This window comes from Gloeophyllum trabeum (genome assembly GCF_000344685.1).
Source record: "Gloeophyllum trabeum ATCC 11539 unplaced genomic scaffold GLOTRscaffold_00004, whole genome shotgun sequence".
Classification (NCBI taxonomy): Eukaryota; Fungi; Basidiomycota; class Agaricomycetes; order Gloeophyllales; family Gloeophyllaceae; genus Gloeophyllum; species Gloeophyllum trabeum.
The window spans coordinates 1,230,966-1,254,227 of record NW_006920413.1 but is presented as its reverse complement, the minus strand read 5'-3'; the positions used below and the strand labels follow the sequence as shown (position 1 = coordinate 1,254,227).

The 23,262-nt window shown below is 54.4% G+C and overlaps 8 protein-coding genes across 8 annotated transcripts; 1 reads left to right on the top strand and 7 right to left on the bottom strand.

The window, feature by feature from the left end:
* Positions 1-106: 106 nt before the first annotated feature.
* GLOTRDRAFT_137570 (alpha/beta-hydrolase) lies at positions 107-1,409 on the top strand (the record flags this gene model as incomplete). The annotated part of the gene is made up of 6 exons (XM_007866125.1): positions 107-158; positions 237-361; positions 435-531; positions 617-730; positions 795-880; positions 933-1,409. The coding sequence occupies exons 2-6, from the start codon at positions 260-262 to the stop codon at positions 1,407-1,409; spliced, it is 876 nt and encodes a 291-aa protein (XP_007864316.1). The 5' UTR covers positions 107-158; positions 237-259.
* On the bottom strand, positions 1,190-4,107 carry GLOTRDRAFT_73784 (uncharacterized protein). The gene is made up of 9 exons (XM_007866124.1): positions 3,708-4,107; positions 3,615-3,650; positions 3,389-3,566; positions 3,042-3,329; positions 2,888-2,967; positions 2,409-2,828; positions 2,136-2,356; positions 1,886-2,078; positions 1,190-1,819 (listed from the first exon to the last, which is right to left on the bottom strand). The coding sequence occupies exons 1-9, from the start codon at positions 4,007-4,009 to the stop codon at positions 1,780-1,782; spliced, it is 1,758 nt and encodes a 585-aa protein (XP_007864315.1). The 5' UTR covers positions 4,010-4,107; the 3' UTR covers positions 1,190-1,779.
* Positions 4,108-4,491: 384 nt separating this feature from the next.
* GLOTRDRAFT_137568 (WD40 repeat-like protein) lies at positions 4,492-6,299 on the bottom strand (the record flags this gene model as incomplete). Its single annotated transcript, XM_007866123.1, has 4 exons — positions 4,492-5,135; positions 5,194-5,728; positions 5,791-6,209; positions 6,263-6,299. 4 exons carry the CDS (start codon positions 6,297-6,299, stop codon positions 4,864-4,866), a joined length of 1,263 nt encoding a protein of 420 aa, XP_007864314.1. The 3' UTR covers positions 4,492-4,863.
* A 125-nt stretch (positions 6,300-6,424) lies between these two features.
* GLOTRDRAFT_58351 (uncharacterized protein) lies at positions 6,425-8,840 on the bottom strand. The gene is made up of 6 exons (XM_007866122.1): positions 8,417-8,840; positions 8,238-8,366; positions 7,814-8,179; positions 7,258-7,757; positions 7,106-7,205; positions 6,425-7,048 (listed from the first exon to the last, which is right to left on the bottom strand). The coding sequence occupies exons 1-6, from the start codon at positions 8,807-8,809 to the stop codon at positions 6,650-6,652; spliced, it is 1,887 nt and encodes a 628-aa protein (XP_007864313.1). The 5' UTR covers positions 8,810-8,840; the 3' UTR covers positions 6,425-6,649.
* Positions 8,841-12,864: 4,024 nt separating this feature from the next.
* GLOTRDRAFT_29291 (uncharacterized protein) lies at positions 12,865-15,124 on the bottom strand (the record flags this gene model as incomplete). Its single annotated transcript, XM_007865695.1, has 5 exons — positions 12,865-12,985; positions 13,041-13,204; positions 13,262-14,142; positions 14,458-14,485; positions 14,540-15,124. Coding segments are annotated over 5 exons (1,779 nt in total), but the record flags the coding sequence as incomplete, so codon positions are not given.
* Positions 15,125-16,887: 1,763 nt separating this feature from the next.
* Positions 16,888-18,388, bottom strand: GLOTRDRAFT_127541 (uncharacterized protein; the record flags this gene model as incomplete). Its single annotated transcript, XM_007866121.1, has 5 exons — positions 16,888-17,059; positions 17,113-17,213; positions 17,271-17,409; positions 17,463-17,718; positions 17,776-18,388. The coding sequence occupies 5 exons, from the start codon at positions 18,386-18,388 to the stop codon at positions 16,888-16,890; spliced, it is 1,281 nt and encodes a 426-aa protein (XP_007864312.1).
* A 563-nt stretch (positions 18,389-18,951) lies between these two features.
* GLOTRDRAFT_110454 (uncharacterized protein) lies at positions 18,952-20,070 on the bottom strand. The gene is made up of 7 exons (XM_007866120.1): positions 19,939-20,070; positions 19,690-19,881; positions 19,621-19,630; positions 19,494-19,561; positions 19,243-19,438; positions 19,140-19,180; positions 18,952-19,081 (listed from the first exon to the last, which is right to left on the bottom strand). Exons 1-7 carry the CDS (start codon positions 20,011-20,013, stop codon positions 19,055-19,057), a joined length of 609 nt encoding a protein of 202 aa, XP_007864311.1. The 5' UTR covers positions 20,014-20,070; the 3' UTR covers positions 18,952-19,054.
* Positions 20,071-20,314: 244 nt separating this feature from the next.
* Positions 20,315-22,138, bottom strand: GLOTRDRAFT_58343 (uncharacterized protein). The gene is made up of 11 exons (XM_007866119.1): positions 21,974-22,138; positions 21,886-21,923; positions 21,722-21,830; positions 21,552-21,664; positions 21,408-21,491; positions 21,153-21,344; positions 21,090-21,099; positions 20,968-21,035; positions 20,718-20,913; positions 20,621-20,661; positions 20,315-20,562 (listed from the first exon to the last, which is right to left on the bottom strand). Exons 1-11 carry the CDS (start codon positions 22,032-22,034, stop codon positions 20,536-20,538), a joined length of 939 nt encoding a protein of 312 aa, XP_007864310.1. The 5' UTR covers positions 22,035-22,138; the 3' UTR covers positions 20,315-20,535.
* Positions 22,139-23,262: the final 1,124 nt, after the last annotated feature.

Sequence of the window (23,262 nt, the reverse complement as noted above, 5' to 3'; positions counted from 1 at the left end):
GGTTATGCTGGCATTGGGACTGCTGGCCTTATGTTCTCAGATAATTTCACCGAGTTGGGTGTCAGGGTACCCAACCGCACCTTCTGCAGCAAATGCAACGGCTGTAGGACTGAGCTTGCGGTCAAAGCCGCGACCTCTAGTCCTCTGGCATGGGCTGGGTAAGTCCAGCGAGCAAACAGTCGATACGATTCATAAACATGACGCGACTCACGGCGTACTGATCATACAATACGCAGGGGATTCTCACTCATCTCCTGGGATGATAAGGTTTATGGATGAGGTGAAGGAGATTCACGAAGGTATCTTCATACATTCGATATTCCTGGCGGAGGACTTGGAGGACGACCGGAAGGCGGGCTGGGTACGTTAGTTAATGTCTTACCGTCACGGTAGCTTGAAATGATATACTGAATCCGCTCTACTGACCATGATAGTTTGGGAATATCAATGAGCAGCTTGAAGTCGTAGCGGAACAATTACAGGGTATCCCAGAGCTTCGAGATGGCTTCGACGCTATAGGATTCTCGCAAGGTATGCTTCTATCTCCTGTCCGAATAGCCATACAACATAGTTTCCCCGTCACTACACGACTGACGGTGCGGTGTTTGTGTCTCAGGCGGACAATTCCTTCGCGCATATATCGAACGTTACAACTCACCGCCAGTACATAACCTCATCACATTTGGTTCTCAGCACATGGGCGTCTCGGACCTACCTCTGTGCGAACCAGGTTGGTGAAGCTCATTATATGCCAGTACAGTATCTGACACGTTGGTGAATTTGCTGATGCACAGGGCCTGGGTATATCTGGTGCCAAATTGCCCGTCGCGCCGTCAAGGGTGGGGTGTATGGTACATGGGCGCAACAGAACATAATCCAGGTCGCTCCTGTCGCTCTCGTCATATTAGATACCCCCTAACATGTTTCCGTAGGCGCAATACTACCGAGACCCAGACCACCTACCCATCTACCTCGCTCGGAACCATTTCCTGCCCAACATCAACAACGAGCTCCCGGAGGACTACGGGCTGCCATCCATAACGGCCCCAACATCTGGGCGAAACGAGACTTACGCCAAGAACCTGGCGTCGTTGAACAAGTTCATCATGGTCCTGTTCACGGAGGACAAGACCGTCGTCCCCAAGGAGAGCTCCTGGTTCGGCAGCTACGCCCCCGCGGAGCGCTTGCTCTCTGCTGGAGAGGGGGACCAACTTCCGATGGTCTCGCAGGCTGAGAAGACGACTATTCCCATGCGGATGCAGCCTGTCTATACGACGGATGCGATAGGTTTGAAGACTCTGGACGAGAGAGGGGATGTCTTGCTCGAGACATGCGAAGGGGAACATATGGTGATGAGTAAGGAGTGTTGGGAAGGGCTTGTCAAGGAGTGGGTCGGCGGTCCCATGTAAGGCCCGATGCCATCATTACTTCTAGTTGTTTCGGCTGCAAAGGACATTTGTAGCATAGTACTACGACATAATTTGTACAACAGTACCCGACGTGGGTTTGACCTCGCAGTTCTTTTCTGTGTTCTAGTTGTTACACGTACCACCGGCCTTCTGCGGGAGGCAGGACCAACGTTACAACACCCGTTGAGACGATCCATGTTCGCCCTGTAAATTAGCCAGACGTAGGAATGAACTCGGCGTCACCCAATACACGTAGAATTCCATCTTCACCACCCGACAGAGTCTTCTCGTGGAAAGGTCTTTATATCAGAAAAACAAAATATAATAACTACAACAGACTCCCACCCGACAAGACAAAGCAATAAATAACTCATACAAGCATGCCAGCGATACCAGCGGTTTGTAACGTTCTGCGGAGCGCACATGCAAGTCAGTTATCACCTAACATGGTCTCGGACAAAGACGGCAGGACTCACGAAATAAAGCCACAGACCATGGCGGACGTGGCAATTGATGCGATGACCTTTCGTCTCGAAGGCGCCATCGCGCCAAGTACACCAATCTGTATACCCAGCGAGCCCAAGTTTGCGAACCCGCAGAGGGAGTAGGAGGCGATGGTGAATGCGCGGGGACTCAGCGGATTCGAGCTCTGCATGATCTCATATAGATCTACGCAGCACACTTATTAGATCGCAGCGGATCGAGAAAGCTGAGAAATATAGGTACCAGTGTAGGCTGCGAACTCATTAGCGACGAGCTTCGTGGCAAGCAACTGGGAGACACGGAGGATCTCAGCCCTTGGTACGCCCAAGAAGAAGGTGACTGGATAGCCGATATATCCCAAGACGAGCTGCAGGGTCAAGTGGTGGATGCCGAAGCCGCGGCCGATCCAAGTGAGCAGACCGTTGATAGTCGCAACGAGAGACAGGATGGTGAACACGTTGCAACTGGGTCACACTTAGCACGCCGAGATAATTTTGAGAGAACACTGAGACTCACAGAATCTGGCCGGCGACCACGATACCAAAGACAGCACCGAGACTGAACGCGTGTATGGCGTTCGCTGGGCGTTGACCCTTGTCAGCCTCACCACGGTCAACCACGACCATTCCACGGGTGACAGGTTCTTCTGTCTCCGGCATGCGCATCTTGCTGATAGCGATGGAGGCAGGAATACTCATGACGGACGAAGTAACCAGGTTCTGAGCTGGTACGCCCTTGTTGATGTATGCGCCAAGGACGGAGCCGGAGATAGTCGAGAAACCGGAAGTCATGGCCAGGTGCAGCTCGGACACTGTCATCAGGTCCACGTACGGCTTGACCAAGCAGGCAGACTCGCCCTGGCCAATCCAAGGAGATGCGGCGGCAATGACGGCCTCGGCTCCGGAGATGTTCATGGTCTTGAAGAAGAACCAGGCGCTGAGAGGATGATGTTCAGTACGACGCAACGTACAGGCCGCACTCTGTAAAATACGTACAAGTGCTTGATGATCCACTGCATGACGCCCAGGTAGTACATCATCTGCACGAAGGCAATGAAGAAGATGATGGCACCAAGCTACGAAAGAAAAAGTGCAGATGCATATCAGACTACTCCGTTAGACCAAGTCCAACCGGTAATCGAAGACGCACAGTGGATGCAAAGAACCAGTGCTTGTCAGCGGTTTCCTGGTCAAAGAAGAACGCGACACCGGTTTGCGCTTGGTTCAAGAAATCCGACGCCAAGTCGGCGATCCACTTGAAGATGGAGAAACCGGCTGAGCTCTTCAGCACGAAGAGCGCAATCGCCTGCTGGAAGAACAAGCCGACAATGACGGTGTTCCATGGCACCAGGTGACGCTTGGAGGAAGTAGCCCAGAAGCCGAACTGGAAGACGAACAGGCCAAGCACCGAAATGGCACGGTCGCCGTAACTGCTGTTCTGTAAACCACCGGGTACATAAGATTGGTTGAACCAGTATAGGTATTGGTAAGTCTCACATCTTGCAGAGGGAAGCCGAATGCAGAACCAAAGACAATGCCAAGGAGACAGAGCCATCCAATGGTGAGTCGGACATATCTCGGAAGGCTGAACCAGGGCCTCTCGACGCAGGGCTTCCAGAAAGCCTCTACTGGACGCGATACCACGCGGGCGGGAATGAACCGGAACGCGATGACCCTTGTACGGGTAAGTCAGAGAGCCTGGTTGTCATATCAAGTCACTCACAAGATGAAAAACCATGCAAAAAGAGTTTGCACAATCCTTTATCGAAACCAATACGTGGGTAAATGCTCATGTTGTGTGGCCAAAAATGCATACCATCTATGCCGAGTTGCGGGCAAGATTGTCGCAGTGATCCACCATCCCAAGATAGTAGCCGCCAATAACGTGAGGATAACAGGTCGGCGCATTGCGAACAAGAAATGGCGCGACTTTTCGGGTTCCTCGTCATCCTCGTCCCGCTCCGACACAACCTGGGAGTCCGCGGGCTGCTTCTCCTTGTCAAAGGACGAAGAGTGAGTATCGCGTGACTTCCGCCTCTCGACTGGCGTCTCCTGCTGCTGCCCCGGAGCCATGGTGGCCGGCTCCGCGTTGTAATGCAAGCCCGTATTGTCGGCCATGTTCGTGTGCGCTGCTGAAGCAGATGGACAGCGAAGGGTGGGACCAGCAGGAGGACAGAAAGCCGAGAGGACGGGGCGCTTTTGCCCCCAGGAATTTTATACATCATCGGTGTGGACGCGGGTGGTGCCGCGCTCTGTGGCTGATTTGACAGGATAAACCACGCGGTCCCTATCTCGTGAGGAAAATTGAGGTGCCTGGCTCTGGAGCGTCCTGATAACAAAACCGATATGTACCAGCTGCGGCTCTCAGATAGACATATCAATTGGGCGTAGAATGAAGTACAGATTCCTAACATATGCTGCAGAAAAACCAGCTGGTTTGTTGACTGGGAAGGAATTATTTCTATGTTACAGCCTACAAGGCGCCTCGAATCTCGAAGAATCGGTCCAGGTGGAGAGCCGACCAGGTGCAAGCTCAGTAACCCCCCTTGGCACCGGGGCTTTTGCCCTATCGCGCACGGATGGAACACTGCCTTGGTATCCGAGAGATTCGGGTGTCTACTCCATATACCGACTTGATGCAGAGGTTTCACAAATACAGCTATTATACAACCGTTACATCCCAAAAAAAGAGGATAACAGCGATGTCCAAGGGATACTGGAAGGTGTTGGGGATCTCGGAGTTCAGTCGACCAGCCTCGATCCTTCAGCCTCAGGATGGCAAGGCAAGGTATATCTTCGCCACAGCCACCAAGGAGATAACGCCAACGTTTAGCGCGAACGGATCGCTCAGCTATGTACCCAAGCGGGGAACAAGGTGTCCACCGCAAGGTACCGCCCGGACAAAGCCCGTATCGAGGTTAGAGACTGGCCCCGCTAAACCGTTGACCCTAAATAGCAGGCGCAGAGCGGCACTACACCTTCAACGCTTTTATGGACTTGCCCGAGGTGATAGCTAGCCATTCGCCAGGCCCAACCGATTGTCCAGTGTTCATGGACATGCCGCCTATCTGCGGCGACCACGCCAAACTTGTCACCTCTGCAGAGGCTGAGTACGCCATGACAGGGTCAGTGACTACTTGTTTTTTGGCGTCAGGCCGCGGGGAGTTCATGCGTGATCGCGAGGCGGATCCGGATAGCTGCATATAACTGGACAGATCCCAGAGTAGGACTTGGCAGTCGTCACCTGCAGCCGAGGCGAGGGTCAGTCCGAGGGACGAAAAGGCACAGATGGAGGTGCATACCAGCTGTGGCGAGCATAGGCGTGTCGGATGTGCTCCAGCCCAACCCGTTAATCTGCGCTCTATGAGCCTTCAGCTCCATAACAGGCTGCCCAGGGCTGCGCATGTCGAGCACCTGAACCTCTGACCCGTCCATATGGAACGTAGCCATATAATTGGAGTCTGCGGGGTTGAAGCATATCCGCAGCAAAGGCGACGTGGGCGGGCGCGCAGAATTCGACGGCGAATTCGACGGAGGAGGGACGTTCTTCGGGGCAGGCGTCTCGTAGAGGATAGTCGAGTGCTCGAGACTGCGCAGGTCGAACGCGCGCAGGCTGCCATCCGCGCCGACCGAGACGAAGATCTCCACGGAGCCCGGCAGCCACGCGACGTCGTAGACCTCGCGGTCGTGCGCGATCAGCTGCGTGAGCGCCGTCGATGTGTCGATGTTCCACACTGTGCACGTCGTGTCTATAGATGAGGTCACGATGCGTGCTGGGTCTTTCTCGTTCCAGGAAAAGGACGTAAGCGGGGCATTATTCTGGCTCTGGACTTTGTTCTATTGCGCGCAGTCCCGGCGAATGAGTACTTCAAGTCAAACAGGAACAAGAGGGGACTCACCCCAGGCAGAACGGTCTTCAATGTCAACCGATTAGACGAGCCCGCCGGCCGACCTACATACCCGGACACCATCGGCGCGCTCTCCCCCGCATACTCCCACACCCTCAGCGCATCCCCCGTCGTCGCCAGCAGCTCTGTCCCAGAACCCCTACAGCTCAACGGGTACTGCACGGACGACGCGGGCTGCCATTGCAAACATGTGGCTGGATACCCGTGGTGCGCCTCCGCGAGTATCGTAAAGTCCGAGTAGTCGGTGTAGTCATCCTCGACGAGGACCCGTTCGTCCTGCAGCCCGATGACCGCGATGCGATTGCGGTAGTCCTCTGTGAACGAGCCGACGCCGAGGCGGAAGGACGATCGCGGGCGATGCTGCTGGCCGGGCGCGGGGGTCTTGCACCAGTCCAGCGCGAATACGGGCCCTGGGAGACGGTGAATGGATGCCTGGCGGACGTGCAGGACATTGCGTACTTACATGGTGCTTCGTACTGAAGCACGCTAGCTTGTGTCATGGCTCAGTGAGACGAAGAGACGTGCTGTCCGAACTAAGTCTGTACGCAGCTTCCTGCGACTCTGCCTTTCCCAGCCAATCGCAGTCGCGGATAATCCCGAGCCTGCCTCACGATCATATCATGACGGTTGATGTATGTTGTGGATAGCCCAGAGCACACTCAACGTCACTCGAAACTGTAGATTCAGATTCATATCTGCGTGAGGTTGTAATGATAAATTACGTATGGTATAGCTGGATAACAAGATGCAGCGTGGTCATCTAAAAAATACAAGTGGTCGTAGCGCTAATCATTAACACAGACAACATCCTGAAAACATCACAACGTAACACCTCCTTGTAGAAAGGAGTTTAGTGCCCTGCTCCTCCAGGCGCATAGTGCTTCTCCCCAATCTCACCCTCGAAGTCGTACAGCGGAGGCAGCTGCTCGATCTTCTGGCGGAGCACCCATCTGCGGAAGTTGTGGAAGAAGGCCTTGAGTTGGTAAGACGCATGGCGGGTGGTAGGCACGGAGAAGACCATGTCCAGCTCCTCGAGCGACAGCGCCTTGGTCTCGGGCATGAACAGTAACACGGCGAAGAAGCCAATGATGTTCCATCCCGCGTACCAACCGAAAGCACCCTGCGGCTTAAACGCACCCTGCAACCGCGGCCAAGTGATGGCGAGGACGAAGTTGAAGAACCACGTCGTGGCGACTGCGAACGACATTCCGATTTCACGGATGTACAGGGGGAACGCCTCGGCAGAGTACTGAAAAACGGCGGGTTAGATAGAGCGCTCGTAACAAACCAGGAGATGGACACTCACAGTGAAAGGTACTGGACCTTCTCCTGGGGAATAGAAGATGGCGAAGAGATAGATGCCGAGGGCAACTACACCGATACGGGCTTCGGTCCCAGGAATCCAGCTATGCGGAACGATGAGCGGTAAGCCCAAACAGAGGGCAGGGGTTCACTTACAATGCGAACCCAGTCAGCAGCAAGCATGCAGACATGGCGGGGAAAGTCGTCAATAGCAAATTCCTCCGACCGAACGTGTCAATGGTGTAGACAGCCGGTATCGCGAACAGCCAGTTCAGGATACCGAACCCGAGCGATGCGGCCAGGGCAGACTGCTCGCTGAAGCCAGAGTCGGCGAAGATGGACGAAGAGTAGTAGGCGATGACGTTGACACCGCAGAATTGCTGCATGAACATGACGATCCACGAGGCGAGAGCGGCGCGGCGGTTACGAGGGATGGTGAACATCTCGAGATACCTGTTGCGTCCCGAGCTGATCTCGCGCTCAGCTTCGAGAAGGACGTGGATGTAGTACATGTCACGAGCGGCCTGGAGCGGATGGCGACGCAGCCGGGCCAACGACTTGTACGCCTCCTCGTAGCGGCCTTTGCCCATTAGCCAACGAGGCGACTCCGGGCATAGGAAGACTTGGATAGCCAAGAACAGAGCGGGGACACCAGCCTATACGAACGAAACTAAGTGCCTTGATTCAGACGAATGGAGACAGAAGCACTTACACTACCCAGCATGAGACGCCAATTCAGACCGCGTACCTCGGACGAGCGGACGTGGAGGAAAGCAAGATCCATGACATAACCGATCATGATACCGAAAGCAGTCCACATCTGCCACATCATGACGAGACCACCACGGATGGTAGCGGGCGTACACTCTGCAGCATAGACAGGGACGGTGGTCGACTTGGGACCAATGCCGAGACCAAGGACCAGGCGAGCGACGAACAAGTGCTCCCACGAGTTGGTAGCACCTTGCCAGATGCATGTGACGAAGGAGAAAACGGCGGCGATGAAGATCGTGCCTCGGCGACCGAACCACTGGTTGAGAGGATCCGTGAGCCAGCAGCCAAGAACGGCGCAGCAAAGCTGTGAGAGACCCAATATTCAGTATCATTGAACGTTGTAAAGATCCGAACAGACCCACGTATGGTGCCGAATTGACAAGACCGAGCAGCCACTGGTTCCGGCCCGCATCCCCGGTGGAGGTATTGGGGTCGATGCCGAATTGCGGTGCAAAGAACAAGTTCGCGCCGTTGATAACGGATTCGTCCATCTGCCGACTAGGGTTAAGAGTTGTGAAGGAAACAGAAGACAAACACGTACTCCTTGCACGGCGGCGGCGACTGAACATAAGATGACCAGATAGTAAAGCTGCGCGGGCTGATCCCACTTGTGGGTGACCTCCCTCCGCAAAATAGCCTTGTCCTCTTCCGTCAACTGGGTCAATGCCTCAAAACCGGAAGGGTTCTGAGCAATCAAGGCCCCCTTCTGGAACTCGGTGGACATGTGGCCTAAGCCATGGGACTTTGCAAACTCGTCCGCGTCTGCCATAAGCTGCTCGGCGGGAACGCCATCGAGGGGGTTGGCGAGCTTGGCGTTAACGTTTTCAACTTGAAGGGCATTCTTGTGTTGTTTGCGAGCGGGGGCGACGGAAGAAATAGAGTCGCTCTTGTCGATGGAAGCCTTTTCGTTGAAGTCGTTGGATACCCCAGCCATGGTCGCAAGAGGAGTGCGGAGAGGAGGGAACGGTTTGCGGAGAAGATACGCGCGCATTTTTATAGCGGTACGGTCGCCAAAGGCTGCTTGCGATTGATGGACAATCGCGCCGAGGAACCGGATGTGGAGTGTCGCCTGCGCGTTTCATCAGGTGACGCATCTGGGGTTCCCCCATGGGCGCCCTGCCGTATCATTTCTCTGCCCAATTGTTTCTCCGCCCATTCCGCGTCCCCCGCGCCTCTCGTGCTACAGTAGTATCGCGTCCACAAAACCTACAGAAAACCTCACAAAAATCGGTCGGAATGCACTCGCCCTCCTCCCCTCTCTTCCACTTATCGTACGACCCGAAACAGCGGTAACGTGCGGGCGTAGCCCCAGACGGTTCTTACTGTCTCCGGCACTCGGCCCCGGATTCGATATCAAATACAGGATTACCCGACGTGTGCCGAGTCTGGGGAACGCTTCCTAATCCGTCCACTCATCCTACTGAACGCCGTGGAGTAACTCGCGCTCCTAACCCTGGCTGCGTCACTCAACCACTGGTTTGCCCTTGCTCGTCGCCCAACACGACGTTGACGCTCACATACCAGTATTACATCGTCCCGTACAAACTTCAATCGTGTCTGATAAGGAGGCCCCACCGCAGAGTTTTCTTCTCTCGTCGATTGATTTGCCAAGTGCCTGCACGTGATTGTGCCGGACCATCCGATTCTCCAGGCACGCTGCGCCGTTTTTGGCACTCGTCCGGCGTCGTGCAATCGGATCTTGTAGCCATCTCATCCAGCGACGCCCACACCATTCGTGACGATGTGCGGTGGCGCCGACTTTTCCCATTCCCGTCCGACACGGCTCTTGCTCAACGTCATGCCGGTCCGTCTCTTCATTCAAGCGCACGAAAGACCATGCAGACACAAATCCTCCTTTGTTCCGAAACTACGACACTCACCTTCTAGCGCAGCGCAAGGCCCCTCCATCTGCGCCTGTGCCTGTCGAAATTTTTAGTGATCTGCGTTCCTCCAAGTTTCCCTGTTCCTGCCAGTCTCAATTCCATTCAGCGCGGCCTTTCTGGATCGGGTTGGGCGTCGGGCGTTGCAGGGCAGATCATTTCTAGACGACCCCGCCCTCCTGTTTCGCCGGGGTATGGATGTTCTGCGCGGGGCTCCACACTTCGATCACTGCCAACGTTGATTGGTTCTGTGTGTTCTGGTTCCTGTGAGCTTGTCTTTGTCCTCTTCGACTTCGCAAGTAGGGCGTCATTATCAGCCTAAGCATTGGTAAGGTAGTACCATTCTCGTCGAGCGCGATTGCTATTTGTATTGTAAGAAGGCGTGCTTAGAATACTGAACAAGCTGATAAATCGCTGCTCTTTCTCATATATCTCTCAGTCACTCGTACGTAACATCCGGTGACCAAGGAAGAAGCTCTTCATGTCTGTAAGTGATCAAGAAGCCGATACTACAACCCTATACAGAGTTGTTACCGTCAAGCCTGGGGATCATCCAGCCCGGAGTTATCACTTCATCGTAGGCCTAATATCCCTATGTCCCTTCATATCTAATTCATATCTAATTCCGGTGCCCGATGTGCCCCTCCGTCCCGCTGTTGTGAGTGCGACTGCTCCACTTAGAGTTCACTTAAGGTTCGGTGGCGCAGGAGATAGCGGGGATCTTCGATTCTCGTAAGTACAAGGCCCTACATGCAGTGTATCTTTGACAGCTCCCATCGTCTGCTGACCCTGCGCGATGAGGCTTTCGTCCCCATCAGCCACCCCCGAACCCAAAGTATCCATCAACAATACCCACCGCCTTACTATATACCGGTCTATTAATTATAAGACACGCCAGTGGTCAAATTAAGGTGACCTCGATCTTCATAGCCCTTCGTATGAGCGTACAGGAAGCTGGTATATATTCTGATAATTGAGCTGAAGCTGCACTTGCGCACCTTTAGTCTTGGTGAGGATGGCTGCCTTCGAGCTACCCCGATGCAACCGACCTTGGAACATCACCATGACTTCCGCCGTTCGCTTGCTCTAACGCCCGTACCTTCGTTCTAACGGCTGGCCTATATAACGCCCGACTAACGAGGCGGGACGATACTCGACGCTCGCCTCTGCCGGTCTATTCAGTCATTCTCGCAGCCTCTGGTCATCTGCGCGGCCATCACGACTTGTTTCCTCCCCGTCGGGCAGCGACTCCTCTTAGCGCTGCGCGCGTTCTCAGGCATCGACGTCATATCACTGCACCTCCTCGTTTTAATACTATCCATCAGCCCACTGGTACCAAGCTAAGTAGGGCGTGCTATGGCATGTTAAGGCTACAGCGGAGCTCGCACTATTCCCATAATAACTCGAGCCATCTGCAGTGCAGACGCTCCAGATATGCACCGGACAGTGCGAGCTTCGCTCTAGTGTCCGCCGCCTTCACTGCTTATATGAAGCACTTAGCCCTGAATGGATGTTCGCCACCCCTACGATTGTTCCGTCGAGGTATGCTGCCATGCTCTTCCAGTCAAGACCTATGCTCCGGCTACTTAATTGTCTCCGTCCACATCGCCGATCAAATGGTGGCGGACGAGCTCGGTCGATGACCGAGGGATAGTATTAGAGGTCCAACATTCATGATCATACGCGTCCCCTTTCAGCCTTCCGGATAGTCCGACTCCGGTCTGACTTGTACGGAGGTCAGAGACGGCGCTGTGTAGGGGGGTCTCGTTGTCGCGGGGTGAAGCTCCCTCGTTAATACGATCCGCGCATCCGTACCGATATTGCACCGCCCCTCATAGCCGCCATACAGCCGGGCTATATTCTCGCCGGCAAGTTGGCTTCACCGCTGTTGCATAGCTCAGCGAATGGTCCGACCAGACGTCGGGTGACCGTACACTGCCCGACGGAAGCTGCCCTGCGGCGCTTTTCCATGCGCCTCCGAGTCTTCCCCACCGGGTCTCGCGCTTGGACACTCGACTTGCTGCCCAATGCCGAGTCTTGACAGCGAGCATAAACGCCGGTGAGCAAGATGGTTCCTGTTTCGCGTACCGTTTCCACCTTGGCACAGAGTGACCTTGTATTTCTCGCCTTGCATTCCGCGATACTAGTACTAGTCGGGCGTCCAGCGAAATGGAAATTGCCTTCTCTCGGATCCATGTATCAACCTCTGTCGTTTACAGGTGGATGTGCATATAATACTCATCGATCTCGAACAAAACAACTCTCAGACTCTTCACATCTCCAATTTTCCACCGAGCAAGTGCGGCTCCCACTGATATCTGGTGAGACTGTGAGACCAGCGTTCACCCATTACTAGTTTACTGGTTACGACGGTGTAAGCACTAGTAATTAATATTGGAATCGCAAGGTTTCTGACATTTAAAGTTGAGGGGAAAGGCCTTCATACGTTACTCACGGATACTACAGAATGAAGCAGTATAAGGTATCTCCCTTACACCCGCCGATTGTACTTCGAGGAAGCGCCGGACGCTGATTGGCTGACAGTGTCATTGCTTCCCTGAGCGCTTAAAGCTACAGTGAAGTGTAGGTGAAGGCGTCTCACGGCTATTGCGAGTGATGGGCATAATTTCTCTTCTATCCGGCACAGTGCATACCAAGGAACACCCCGACGATTCCACCGACCTACGATCACACCATCCAGCCATAGGTTCGAGAAGTTTATAGATGCTACTATTTGATACTTACATTTACACATGACCGTATGATATCCTACAACCCGCCGGGGACCCTATAGTAAAACCAATGACAGACGGGAAAGGTTCAGAAAGCAAGCAAGCCAGCGCAAGACAGGTTACAGTCCAGGCGGTAGCGGATTATAAGCAGACGGTATTGATGAACGAGCGTGAGTGAGGGAGCGAGAGCGAGCCAGGGTCCAGTAAGTACACCGAAGAAGAGAAGAACAAATAAATAAACAGGTTGTCCTGAATGAGAACGAGCTCCGAAGGCCGGGGGAGGGGGGTGTGCACATTTTGCCGTCGTGAACGGGTCATGTCGAGGGCATCGCAAGTCGGATGGCGTGATGTCGAGTAGCCGAGCAAATAACCTAGGGAATGCGCCCCTCGATCCTGTCTTCAATCAACTTCGCCACCGAAGGCCCATGCACTGGGATCTCCGTGCCCTGAAATCCCTCTGGGTAGTCGACCTTCGGCTGGTTCGGCCACGTATACCCGCTGCAGGAAGCCTTCCGTCAGCCCACATACCAGAACGGGCAAACAGAACACCTACGTGTCGTTCCAGACAGCGAAATGCCTGTGTCCGAGCGCCCTTGAAGTCCACTCGTAGTCGTGCGCGAACCCTTGCGGGTAGAAGATCTCGACCACTGTCGACCGCTCCGATACCGGCATGAGGATGAGGTGCGAGAGGCCATTGCCGTGCACGCCCAGCATCACCTATACACACCAAAAATCAGCCCATCGCCCCAGCCCAACTACCAACCAAACACTCACCGTGGTCCGACTCGCTAGCCTAACCTGCTCGTCCCGGTCCAGCTTCTCCGCCTGCACGACATTCACCTCCCACTTCCGTCCGCCCTCCGCATTCTTCCTCTGCACAAGCTCCTTGAGCGCCGCTACCAAGCCCTCATGGTCGGGTTCCAACAACCGCCTCCGCACGCCCTGGCGCGAGATATACGTAATCACGATATCCCCCTTCTCGCTGCTCAGCAGCTCGCGATGCTCCGGCGCACCGGCACCCGCATACTGCACCACCCGTTTCCGCACATCCTCCCACCACGCCCCGCCCTCCTTCGGCGCCGCGTACTTGGGCGTCTCCGAGGCAAAGTCGTACTCGAGCCCGCTGAGCCGGAGCAGCCCGCGGTCGCGCATGTAGTAGTACGCCTCGGCCGCCGTGCGCTGGTTCATGCCGCCGCAGATGCGGCCCTTGAACGCCGCGCTGCGGTCGACGAGCATCAGCGTGGGGAAGTGGTACGCGCGGCCGAGCAGCGCGTCCGGCGCCGCGCTCGACGGCGAGAGCGCGCCGGCGCGCAGCGGCTGCGTGCTCCTGATGCGGTCCTCCCAGTCTTCCTGGACTTCGACGGTCAGCGAGGGGAAGGCGGCGCGCAGGAAGTAGGAGTTGAAGCCCGGGCGGTCGCGCCATTGCGAGGAGAGGGCGTGGGAGAAGATCGCGCGGTCGAAGATGGGGATGGAGGGATCGGACTTGGAGGAGGGCGAGGATGTAGACGAGAATGAGGATGAGGGAGAGCCGAGGAAGAGGTTCGAGATAGGCGAGTCGCGGTTCCGCGGGGCTTCGTATTGGGACTGGGCACCTGACCAGAAGGCCCAGGTGCCGAACATCAGTTCGGCGACGAAGTGGTAGTAGTGATCGAGGACTGCATAGGACGGTCAGCAACGTGTATGTAGTGTTTAGCGGGTGAATGTGAAGGGAGGGGCGAAGGTTTGGATTAAAGAGGGGATTTCCCGATGGGGACAGTATCTACGCAGCCACTTGGACGGAGCAACGGAAGAGGTTGTGGCAGATATAGAACACGGTCCAGAGTGACCTGAGCTAGACCGTTCAGTGGGCGGGAGAGAAGGCTGCACAGCTGAGGCTGACGGCATGCTCGTTGGAAGTGGGGTAGATGCATTGGTGGCAGTGTAGAAATGGGGTGCGAAGGGGATAGATAAATGATATGAAAAGCGCTTACATTGTGATCCCGGGTCGTTGAACAGCACCTACGAGCGTCAAGTTGAGCCCGAGAGAGGTGATCGGGGCGATGTGATACATACTGTGTTGCCTTGGACTGTCCACACCCGGTTCTCTGCCTCGCCTGCTCTCTTCCCCCATCGCTTCTGCGCTTCGGAGGTAGATATGAAGTCTAGCTCGTACTTGGTCGGCAGTCTTGCGCGGATGTTCTCCTCCGAGTTGACGGCAGGAAGACCTGTTGAAGTAATGTAGATGGGGTCTGGGAAGTCGGAGGGGTCGTCGTCAGTGACGACAAAGAGGGTGCCGTTGGACATGTAAACGTCGTGGAAGATGGTCCAGCCCGGCGCGTGGTGCGCAAGCGTCGTGGCCGGCAGAGAAGACGCCTTGGAGACGTCAGCTGTCTTCTTCTCCGTCTCGGGCTTGGGCTCAGTGTCAGAGAGAGGTGAATCCTTCGTCCGAGTGTCCGTCTCGATAACTCGGAGCTGCTCGTCGAGGGCCTGCTGCGGCTCTGGCTCGTCAAATCGCAGATCCTTGTCGTGGACCTGCCATGTCGAGTTAAAGTGTGTGCTGACGACGATCTCGTTCTTGGTGCCGTCGTTGAAGCCGCCGGAGAGGATGGAGAGGATGTGCATGGTGAATGCGCCGAGGAGGATGAGGAAGGCGTCGCGGCCGGAGAGGCGGGTGGGAGCGCGGAGGAGGCCAGGCATGGCGGCGGGGACGGAGGCACAGAAAGGAATGGACAGAGTCGAGGGTATAATAAAGATATGGCAGCCTGGCGTGGAAGGGCGCAGAACCGCCGGTGAATGGGCTGCCCATTCTGTCCTGCGTCTGCTAAAATATCTGTGATCCCGCTCTTCGGCACTCCTGTCACGTCACTCCCATCAATACCAATACTTGCCTCGATCGTAGTATCCTGCGTCCTCCACTCAGTTCTGCCTCCCATGTTTCACTATTTTCTCCTATTTTCAAGGTATTCAGCAGCAGCGATCGCCTGCAGTACAGTAAGACATTCCGCTCGAGTCGTCCTTTAATTGATAGTTGATCACTGGACTCGACTTGAGGGGCTGTGCACATGGCATGTTCTGCCAAGCCTGCAAGTATATACTCCTCTCGCCGCATTCGTTGCCGTCTCTGTTGTTTTCATAAGGTGCCGTTGATTCAACACCACGCCGGCCAGATATGCCGCTCTCACTTCTACCCCCTGTATAGTCGGCCTATAGTCCTCATTTTCTATGCCAGTCGTTTGAGTGTCTATCCAAGGCAAAGTCACATCAAGATTTTTGACAGATACTCGGGATAATGATTCCAGCAGCTATATTCCTGTGGCAATCCCCTGCGGGGGTATGCGTGACATATGTAGAGTACGGATCCTTTCTTGCCCAACCCAATCAACCAGTTACAGTCTCTGAGAGAGCTCGGGATCACATCTGTCAGGATCCTTGTACTCTCCGAAAGGTTCGGCATCCAACCCATCTCTCTGTGGCACACAATCATCGCAGGGCCTCGTAGCGCTCGAACCCCTCCGACGTAGGTGACCATGCAGGCTAGTCCTGACCGGGCCGGGATATAGTCCTTCCATCCGTCGCTCAAGCCAGCCTCGCATTAGGACGTGCGCGGTAGCTTTAAGAGAGGTGATATTTAGGCGGTCTATTTCAGCGAGTGTTGACGGAAATTTCACTGTGTCCTATTGTCTTACTTTGGTACCTGCCTACGCATCTGCACAGGTTGCCATTGAAAGCTACTCCCCGGAGAATAATCTCGAGTTGTATTCAGAGATACGCAAGAAAGAGCGGGTCAGTCGTCTCCCATTCGTTCGTGATATACGCTCGGAGCCCTCTCATCAGACCAGGAGGGGCGTGCCCACACGTACGCTCACGCTTGGCGCAGACGGTCACAGAACTCCACATCAGCTACGGGGGCCTGCGGTCTAGCATACCTACCGTGTGCGTCCCGCGCGGGTCTGACTTTCCACCGGAGGTCAGAGCTCGCTTGATCCGCTCGGATTGACGTTGCGGAGTCAGCCTCTTCAATAACGGCCGATCGTGTCGGTCGTTGTCGTATTCGCATCCCTGAATCGTCAACACCCGGTATGTTTTCTATAATCAGCCGCACCAGAAAAACATCGACTAGTAACGCTATGAAAAGATGAAAACATACCATCAAGGTAACTGGGTTCTTATAGTCGTCCGAGGCGGTGAAGGGATAGATACATGGCTAGAGCCAGGTAAGGCGCGTTCAATTTTGGGATTACTGTTACATGCACTAAGACAGACGTGTGTACAGGAGCCATGAACTAACTTCAGTACAGCAGCCGTCAAAGCGATAGTTCTATCCGGAATACTGCTGAGACGAATGGCGCAAAAATACAAGTCCAAGACTCTCGTATGATGATTAGTTCGAAAGCACTCGCACGAGACTTGGGTGCTCATGCTCATTCCTTTATCATCAGCCGTTCTACGAGAACGGTAATGATGCCCTGGGCGCTGGACAGTTCGCCATCTGCGATTGCCCTCTTCATTATATCAGGCATGGCTGCTTTCACACCAGGTGAGCGGCAATTCTTGAGTAAGATCGCCTTCTCCATGGCCTCTATTTCATCATATCTTTGAAGGATAGCTCAGCGGTAAGATGGGTCTATTGCGTCGGGAATACCCACCTGGAGGTGAAACCGGATACGGCTTCCTGCAGAATGTTCGACTCCGATAGGCCCGCTCGGATAGCTTCGCGTGATTTCTGCTTCAAATGGACGAGGCCGATCTGTAGGTTCTCAGTTCGTAATTATCCTGTGAAGCACGGTGCGCATCCCTTACTGACCTTGTCAGCCAGTCGATACATTGACTTGGGGGAACAGTGAATGCCAGCTTTCGCCTTGTTGCTCCACTCGGCTCCAGACGACTTGAGAGGCGAGAAGAGAATCTTTCCCGTGTACAGGTACATTATGAGCGCTTTTAATCTGCAGGAGAAGGGCTATCAGGTAGCGCTCCCTGCCTCGGGCGAGAGACGCACGTCGAGTAAGCAACGTCCTTCACTACAATCGTTTGACCAAATCCCTTCCGTTGAGACTGGACAACATGATCCAGGCGTGGTTCGCTATGGGTCTTGTCGGAGCCATCAGACTCCGCAACGTCTGCGAGATCCGCTGCCTCCGACAGATCGCTATCGGATTCATAGTCATAGTCAAGGATTTCGCTCTCTTCGCCCGCGGGAAATGTGTCGTCCAGAGTTGCAGATTTGGACTCGGAGAAGCCATTATTGGAGAGCACTGCGTAATATGGCAGCTTGTGAGTAGCGCGTTCCAAGTGATAGTGAGCCCACTCACAGGCCACGAAGTAAGCTGACTTCGCCTTCAGCAGCGCTCCGTTTGCAAAGAGAGGAAGGGGTCTCCGTACCCCACCAGAGGGCCTGCGAATGGAATACGCAAAGAATCTGGTGTCCGCGAACAGACCGCTAGACAGTGAATGCCCCAGCGTGCAGCTTATTTCCTGCGTATCTTCTACAGCGTACGTCACAGTGAACGAGAAGATCACCGGAAATTTTGTCCCTTCCTTAGCGTTGCTGGGTATCGCGAAATCTGGCTGATAAGTGCAGACTTTAGGTATATCTGCGCTTTCACTCTTGATGGGCCAGTCCTGTAGAATCGTTCTTCGTGCCTTATTGAAGATGGCTACGACCTCCAGACTACGAAGTGTCGAACCGACCGCGACACCCTGGTGCTGGAAGTAAATGTCTATGGGGTAGAGGTCATTGCTCGAGTATAGGCCGCATGCAAAAGCGAATCGCCATCCCAAGCCAACTGTTTTTGTGTATGTCGGTTGGTTAAATTTTCCAACAACCGTTCCCGGATGCCAAACCGAACGGCCGACTTCGTAGCAGATGACGAATGCGGCAGTGTGTTTACGAAGACGAATCTCCGATATTTGAGCAGGTTCCATGCTGAGGTAGCTGGCAGGACTGCCAGTGGTTCACCCTGAAGCACAGTCGTGGCATTTATACACTCCCGGGACACAGCAGTCAGATGCATGGGAACAATAAGTATGATGCAGAAGCAGCGGTATGTCAGAAGGAAGGACCAGTCCTATTCTCAATAGACCAACGTGGCTGGTACCCAAGAGTTACTATGGGAAGGTGGCTCCCGTGCCAATGGGACTATCACCTTCTGCGTGGTCCTTGGTGGGCAGAAAGCTCAACATCACTGTTTGCCCTCTGTGGTGGCCGCTGATCCCAATACGATGCGGCAGTGTCAGGCATTGGCGGTACTTGGGAGAGAAGTTCCAGACGACCCAGCTTGCCGGCGGGAGAATGCGATGGCTGTTAATGCGGTCCAGTTTAGCAATACTTGGAACATTATTTGTTCACGAGATTGCTTCCTCTCTCTCGCGCAAACATAGACCGGAGTCCCGAGGACATCTTGGACAGGCTGATCACCTCGCACCTAATATACTGACCTTGACAATAGCGCCGACCAAGCGGGCAGGGAATCGCGTAGGAGGCTTGGGTCATGACCACGTTGCCCCCGTGAGCGATACAGATATCATGATACATACCATACACGTAATTGTTTACACTCCTTCGTAGGAGGCTGATATAGGCATCGTAAATCAGGCGTAGCATAGAACGCGATAATCCTTCAATCGTATATCAGCACTGTAATCTACAGCAACGAGTTAGCAATAGGAGACGCACTTTAACTTTCTTCTCCGATCCGTCATGAGGAATGAATGCTCCTGGGATCGATGGCACGAGATGTCAGCCATATGAATGTGTACCTGCAGGGAACCCGATTCACCGTCTAGCACAGAGCTTGCCTTGCCAGGATGGGTCCCCATGTGATGATGGGCCTGGGCGATGTAGATGGGGGTGAGGTCAGGCTCGTAGCCGCCTTCCACAGGCTTGTGCTCCAGAGAGTCGATGTTTAGGCGACCGGAAGTCTCAACCCAGATTAGTTGATCCATGTCTCCGACTAGTATCTCATACGTTTCGACCTGGAAGACGCTGCTTCAGCTTCGCTCAAGGAAAGGATATCTCTGATGTTGTTACATTGATTTCGTTATGTTTGTATCCGATAACCGCGCCTTTCTTCGTGTGGGGAGATGCTTTGCCAACCACTACTCGTTCAAATAACGGTGAGTAGGAAGATCGTGAGCAGACAACGTGTGGTACGCACTGACGCCACCCTGCATATCGGACAGCCTCGTCAGAATCCTACAAATACATAGTCGCAGGCAATACGCACATCGCAATACGCTCTGGCAATGTAAACAGGCTTGCCGTGCTCCTCTCCTCCTTGTATGGCATCTTCGGGCATAACATGGCCCTGGTTAACTACCCAAGCCACAGGACCGCGCGGACCGTCACGATAGAACTCCTCTGTACGGGCTTGAGCGGCCAAGAACCATTTGTGAAGGCCTTCTAAATCTGCCTTTTTCTACCGGACATGTACCATTCGCATGATCCCCATCGTCTGGCCACTGTGTGGACGTACCTGTTCCTCAGACTTCCCATGCCCATGATATGCCAGGTACGCTGCTCCAAGGGCGGCGAGAGTCACCACTACCATATCTTCGGAATGTTATGCACTGCTCAAGAGCTTGAGGGGAGGGCAGGGCGGTCCAATGGGATCCCCTCGTTAGGCCATTCGCTCTCTTATAACCGCGGCCAAGGAACAGATGGCCATTCAAGGTTGTGACATGGGCACTGCGCAGGCCCGGAAGTTGCATCATCGGAGGTTATCCAGTAGCCCGATCGTGGCTGCTCATAAGAATAGAGTCGAGCCACAGAGCGCGTCACTGTCGTGCACAGGTCGTGCAGGTCTCGGACACAACTCGGACCGATGCATTGATACTCAGGTACACTAATTTGCCACTAATATTGAGATCTTCACGCCGGCTGCATTTCTTATATTCTCCCTGGACCCCAGCACTTACGCGGTTTGTAAATCAGTAAGAGATAAACCAGCACTAGCAAGCTAATTCTCTTAATCGATGACATGCTACTTCTTTCATTTGACTTCCGCTGGACTTGTAGGGTACAACTCTGAATCCCGTTACGCAATGTTATTCCGCCCCTAGTTGCGGACTGTCTAGGCATAGCACAGTACGCGGTATTCCTGCACCCAACATGTCGTAAGTGGGACGTAAAAATACACCATGACATGCTCTGCTCACCTTGACTTTCTTCTCGGTTCCATCATAAGGAATGTATGCACCTGTAATGCACAGGTGGCATAAACCACTCATCCCCCAATCTCGGGGAGAAACTCACCGTCAAGAACAGCACTCGCCTTGCCCGGGTGGATACCTCCATGGTGAGGTGCCTGAGCGATGTAGATAGGACTTCCGTCAGACTCTCGGCCACCCTCGACCGGAGTGGCACCCAGGGATTGAACATCGAGATGACCAGAGGTGTCTACCCAACGCAGGCCACGCATGTCGCCGATGAGGATCTCGAACGTCTCAACCTACGATTCGTTAGATGGAGTGGCTCGGAGCTGAAGAGTTCATGCACTGCTTACGTCGATCTCGTCATGCTTGAACCCGATGGCCGCACCCTTCTTGAGACGGGCAGACGCCTTGCCCACCACTGCGTATACGAAAGTGAGTGTCAAGGCAATGATCGCGCAGAAGGACAACGCACTGATGCCGCCCTGTCAAGAATCGATCAGCCAGAAGATCGATCATTAATCGGAGGGAAACGAACCTCATAGTAAGCCCGCGCAATATATAAGGGCTCACCGTGCTCCTCACCGCCGGCGATGGCGTTCTGAGGTATGTTCCGACCGTGATTCAGAATCCAAGTAGCAGGACCGCGGGGGCCATTCCGATGGTACTCCTCGGTACGAGCCTGGGCATCGTGCAGCCAGTTCTGGAAAGCCCAAACTTGCGCCTTTTTCTGTATGTTCATGTTCAGTCAGCAACGCAACTGATCGCGAAGTCCCGCAAGGCAGGTATGCACCTCTTCCTCGCTCTTTTCGTGCTCCTTGTACGCGAAGTAACCGGCACCAAGGGCGGCAAGACCTCCCAACAAGCCACCTCCAATCTGCAGTGGCGGCAATTGTGAGTATATTCCATGGTGCGCAGGTACCAAGTGACATCGTACCTCCAGCTGCTTCTTGCGGTCATCATCCAGATCAAACCAGTTCTTTTTCCGCTCCTCGTGGTCAATGTGAACCTGTTGGGAAGATTGCTCGTTCCAGGGCTTCTGGTCACCGCCTGGATAGATGGGGTCAGTGGTGACTACTCTGCGTCACGGAAGGAGCCAGAGCCCACCTTGGTTGTAGGTCGGAGGTGGCTGTTGCTGCTGCTGCTGGTCTCCTACCCAAGCAGACTCCGGAAGACGGCCCCAAAGGGCCGGGGTGACGGGAGGCGTCCAGTCGGACTGATCGGATTCTCGTCAGGACGGCTGAGGTGACAGAATGGTCCGGGTAACGTACCTGCGAGCGGTGAGGCTGAATGATCTTATATTGGGCACCTGGGGGAACATATTGTCAGAGGAGAATAAGGTCGCCAATTAGGATTTACCTTCGTATACCACGACATCGCCGAGGTTGTATTGGGTTCCGGGCTCCCACTGTGCGACCATGGTTATTCAGATGGTTTCAAAAGTTCAGAGTATAGCTGTGACTGCTGGACTGTAAAGCCGGTGATCCAACCCCGCCTCTTTATACCGCTGTTAAGGGGATGGACCACGCCACGCCTCGGCCGTTGCATCATCACCCGATCTGAAATGAACGTCTGTGATATGTTTCGGATGAAAGAATCAATGCGGTTGAATAGCAGCAGAAGTCTGTGTCCTATTTTCAGTGCAGAGTTATCGATTGCCGTACCTCCTTGGCGTGTATCTCTTCATCTCTTTCTCCACGTTCATCCAAGATCACTCATGTCTAATGACACAAGGGGAAGCCGGCGATGGCACAAGTGCCTGTGGCAGAGCAACAGACAACTGATTCTGATTCTTTCGCTGCGCTGGGTCGAGGACCTTCCAGATGGTCATGAATATTAATGGAGGGTACCCAGACTTGATATTGATCTCCTGTAGCTACCTTAGACTGGTATACTACACACAGTCGACAACAGCAGGATGTCATATCACTGATATAAAGATGACAGAAAGATATGCCTTCGTCCTTCCATGAGTTGAAACGAGGCCAGTGCATGACCGCCGCAAATGCAAGCGTATAGACAGCGGGTACCGCGGCTTGCATCGTCGACGACGAGGACGCGTAAGCCGGAAATGGTACTGACACGTTGCCACAATTTGCGCGTGTTTGTCCGACGCGCCGCAAGCGCGCCTCGTCCACGTTTGGTCCACAAACGTCGGCGATCCTCCCGCCGTCCATCGCGACATGGACGGTTCCGCGGCACCCTCCCTCGTTGCACCGCGACTGCGCCTGACCCGGAACTCTGCCTCCATGGCCGACCGTGCGTCACCCCCTTTTCCCCAGGCAGGGCCGTCGCGTCACCCGTCAGCTCCTCTCGTTGATCTCACCAACGACCACGAAAAATTGGACGACGAGGAAGATACCCAGGCGACACCAAGGATACCCGCGAGCGCGTCTCTGCCGCCCACTCACAATTCTGATAACCCTGCTGCGCGTTTGCGCGCCCTCTTGGCTCGTGTTCCCAAGACTTCCAACAATAACACGTCTGCGGCACCACCATCCTCTTCCGAGCGTGAATCCGACTTTGAGCCTCCAGATTCTGGTTCAGGGACACCAAGCGTGGCCCGAGAGAGCTTGAAGGAGCTCTTCTCTCGGGTGCTCCAGGACCCGTCAGACACGCCCCCTAAATCGCGCCGTAGGAACAGCATC

Coding starts and splice junctions, on each gene's coding strand:
- GLOTRDRAFT_73784 (XM_007866124.1), bottom strand. CDS start 4,009: ATGGCCGACAATACGGGCTTGCATTACAACGCGGAGCCGGCCACCATG. Junction 3,330..3,388: donor TCGGCTTCCCTCTGCAAGAT/GTGAGACTTACC, acceptor GGTGGTTTACAG/AACAGCAGTTACGGCGACCG. Junction 1,820..1,885: donor ATGGTCTGTGGCTTTATTTC/GTGAGTCCTGCC, acceptor TGCGCTCCGCAG/AACGTTACAAACCGCTGGTA.
- GLOTRDRAFT_58351 (XM_007866122.1), bottom strand. CDS start 8,809: ATGGCTGGGGTATCCAACGACTTCAACGAAAAGGCTTCCATCGACAAG. Junction 7,758..7,813: donor GGCGTCTCATGCTGGGTAGT/GTAAGTGCTTCT, acceptor TCGTTCGTATAG/GCTGGTGTCCCCGCTCTGTT. Junction 7,049..7,105: donor AAGGTCCAGTACCTTTCACT/GTGAGTGTCCAT, acceptor GCCGTTTTTCAG/TACTCTGCCGAGGCGTTCCC.
- GLOTRDRAFT_110454 (XM_007866120.1), bottom strand. CDS start 20,013: ATGGTAGTGGTGACTCTCGCCGCCCTTGGAGCAGCGTACCTGGCATAT. Junction 19,882..19,938: donor ATGGGAAGTCTGAGGAACAG/GTACGTCCACAC, acceptor CATGTCCGGTAG/AAAAAGGCAGATTTAGAAGG. Junction 19,181..19,242: donor GGCAAGCTCTGTGCTAGACG/GTGAATCGGGTT, acceptor CATCGATCCCAG/GAGCATTCATTCCTCATGAC.
- GLOTRDRAFT_58343 (XM_007866119.1), bottom strand. CDS start 22,034: ATGGTCGCACAGTGGGAGCCCGGAACCCAATACAACCTCGGCGATGTC. Junction 21,345..21,407: donor ACGAAAAGAGCGAGGAAGAG/GTGCATACCTGC, acceptor ATGAACATACAG/AAAAAGGCGCAAGTTTGGGC. Junction 20,914..20,967: donor TCAAGCATGACGAGATCGAC/GTAAGCAGTGCA, acceptor AACGAATCGTAG/GTTGAGACGTTCGAGATCCT.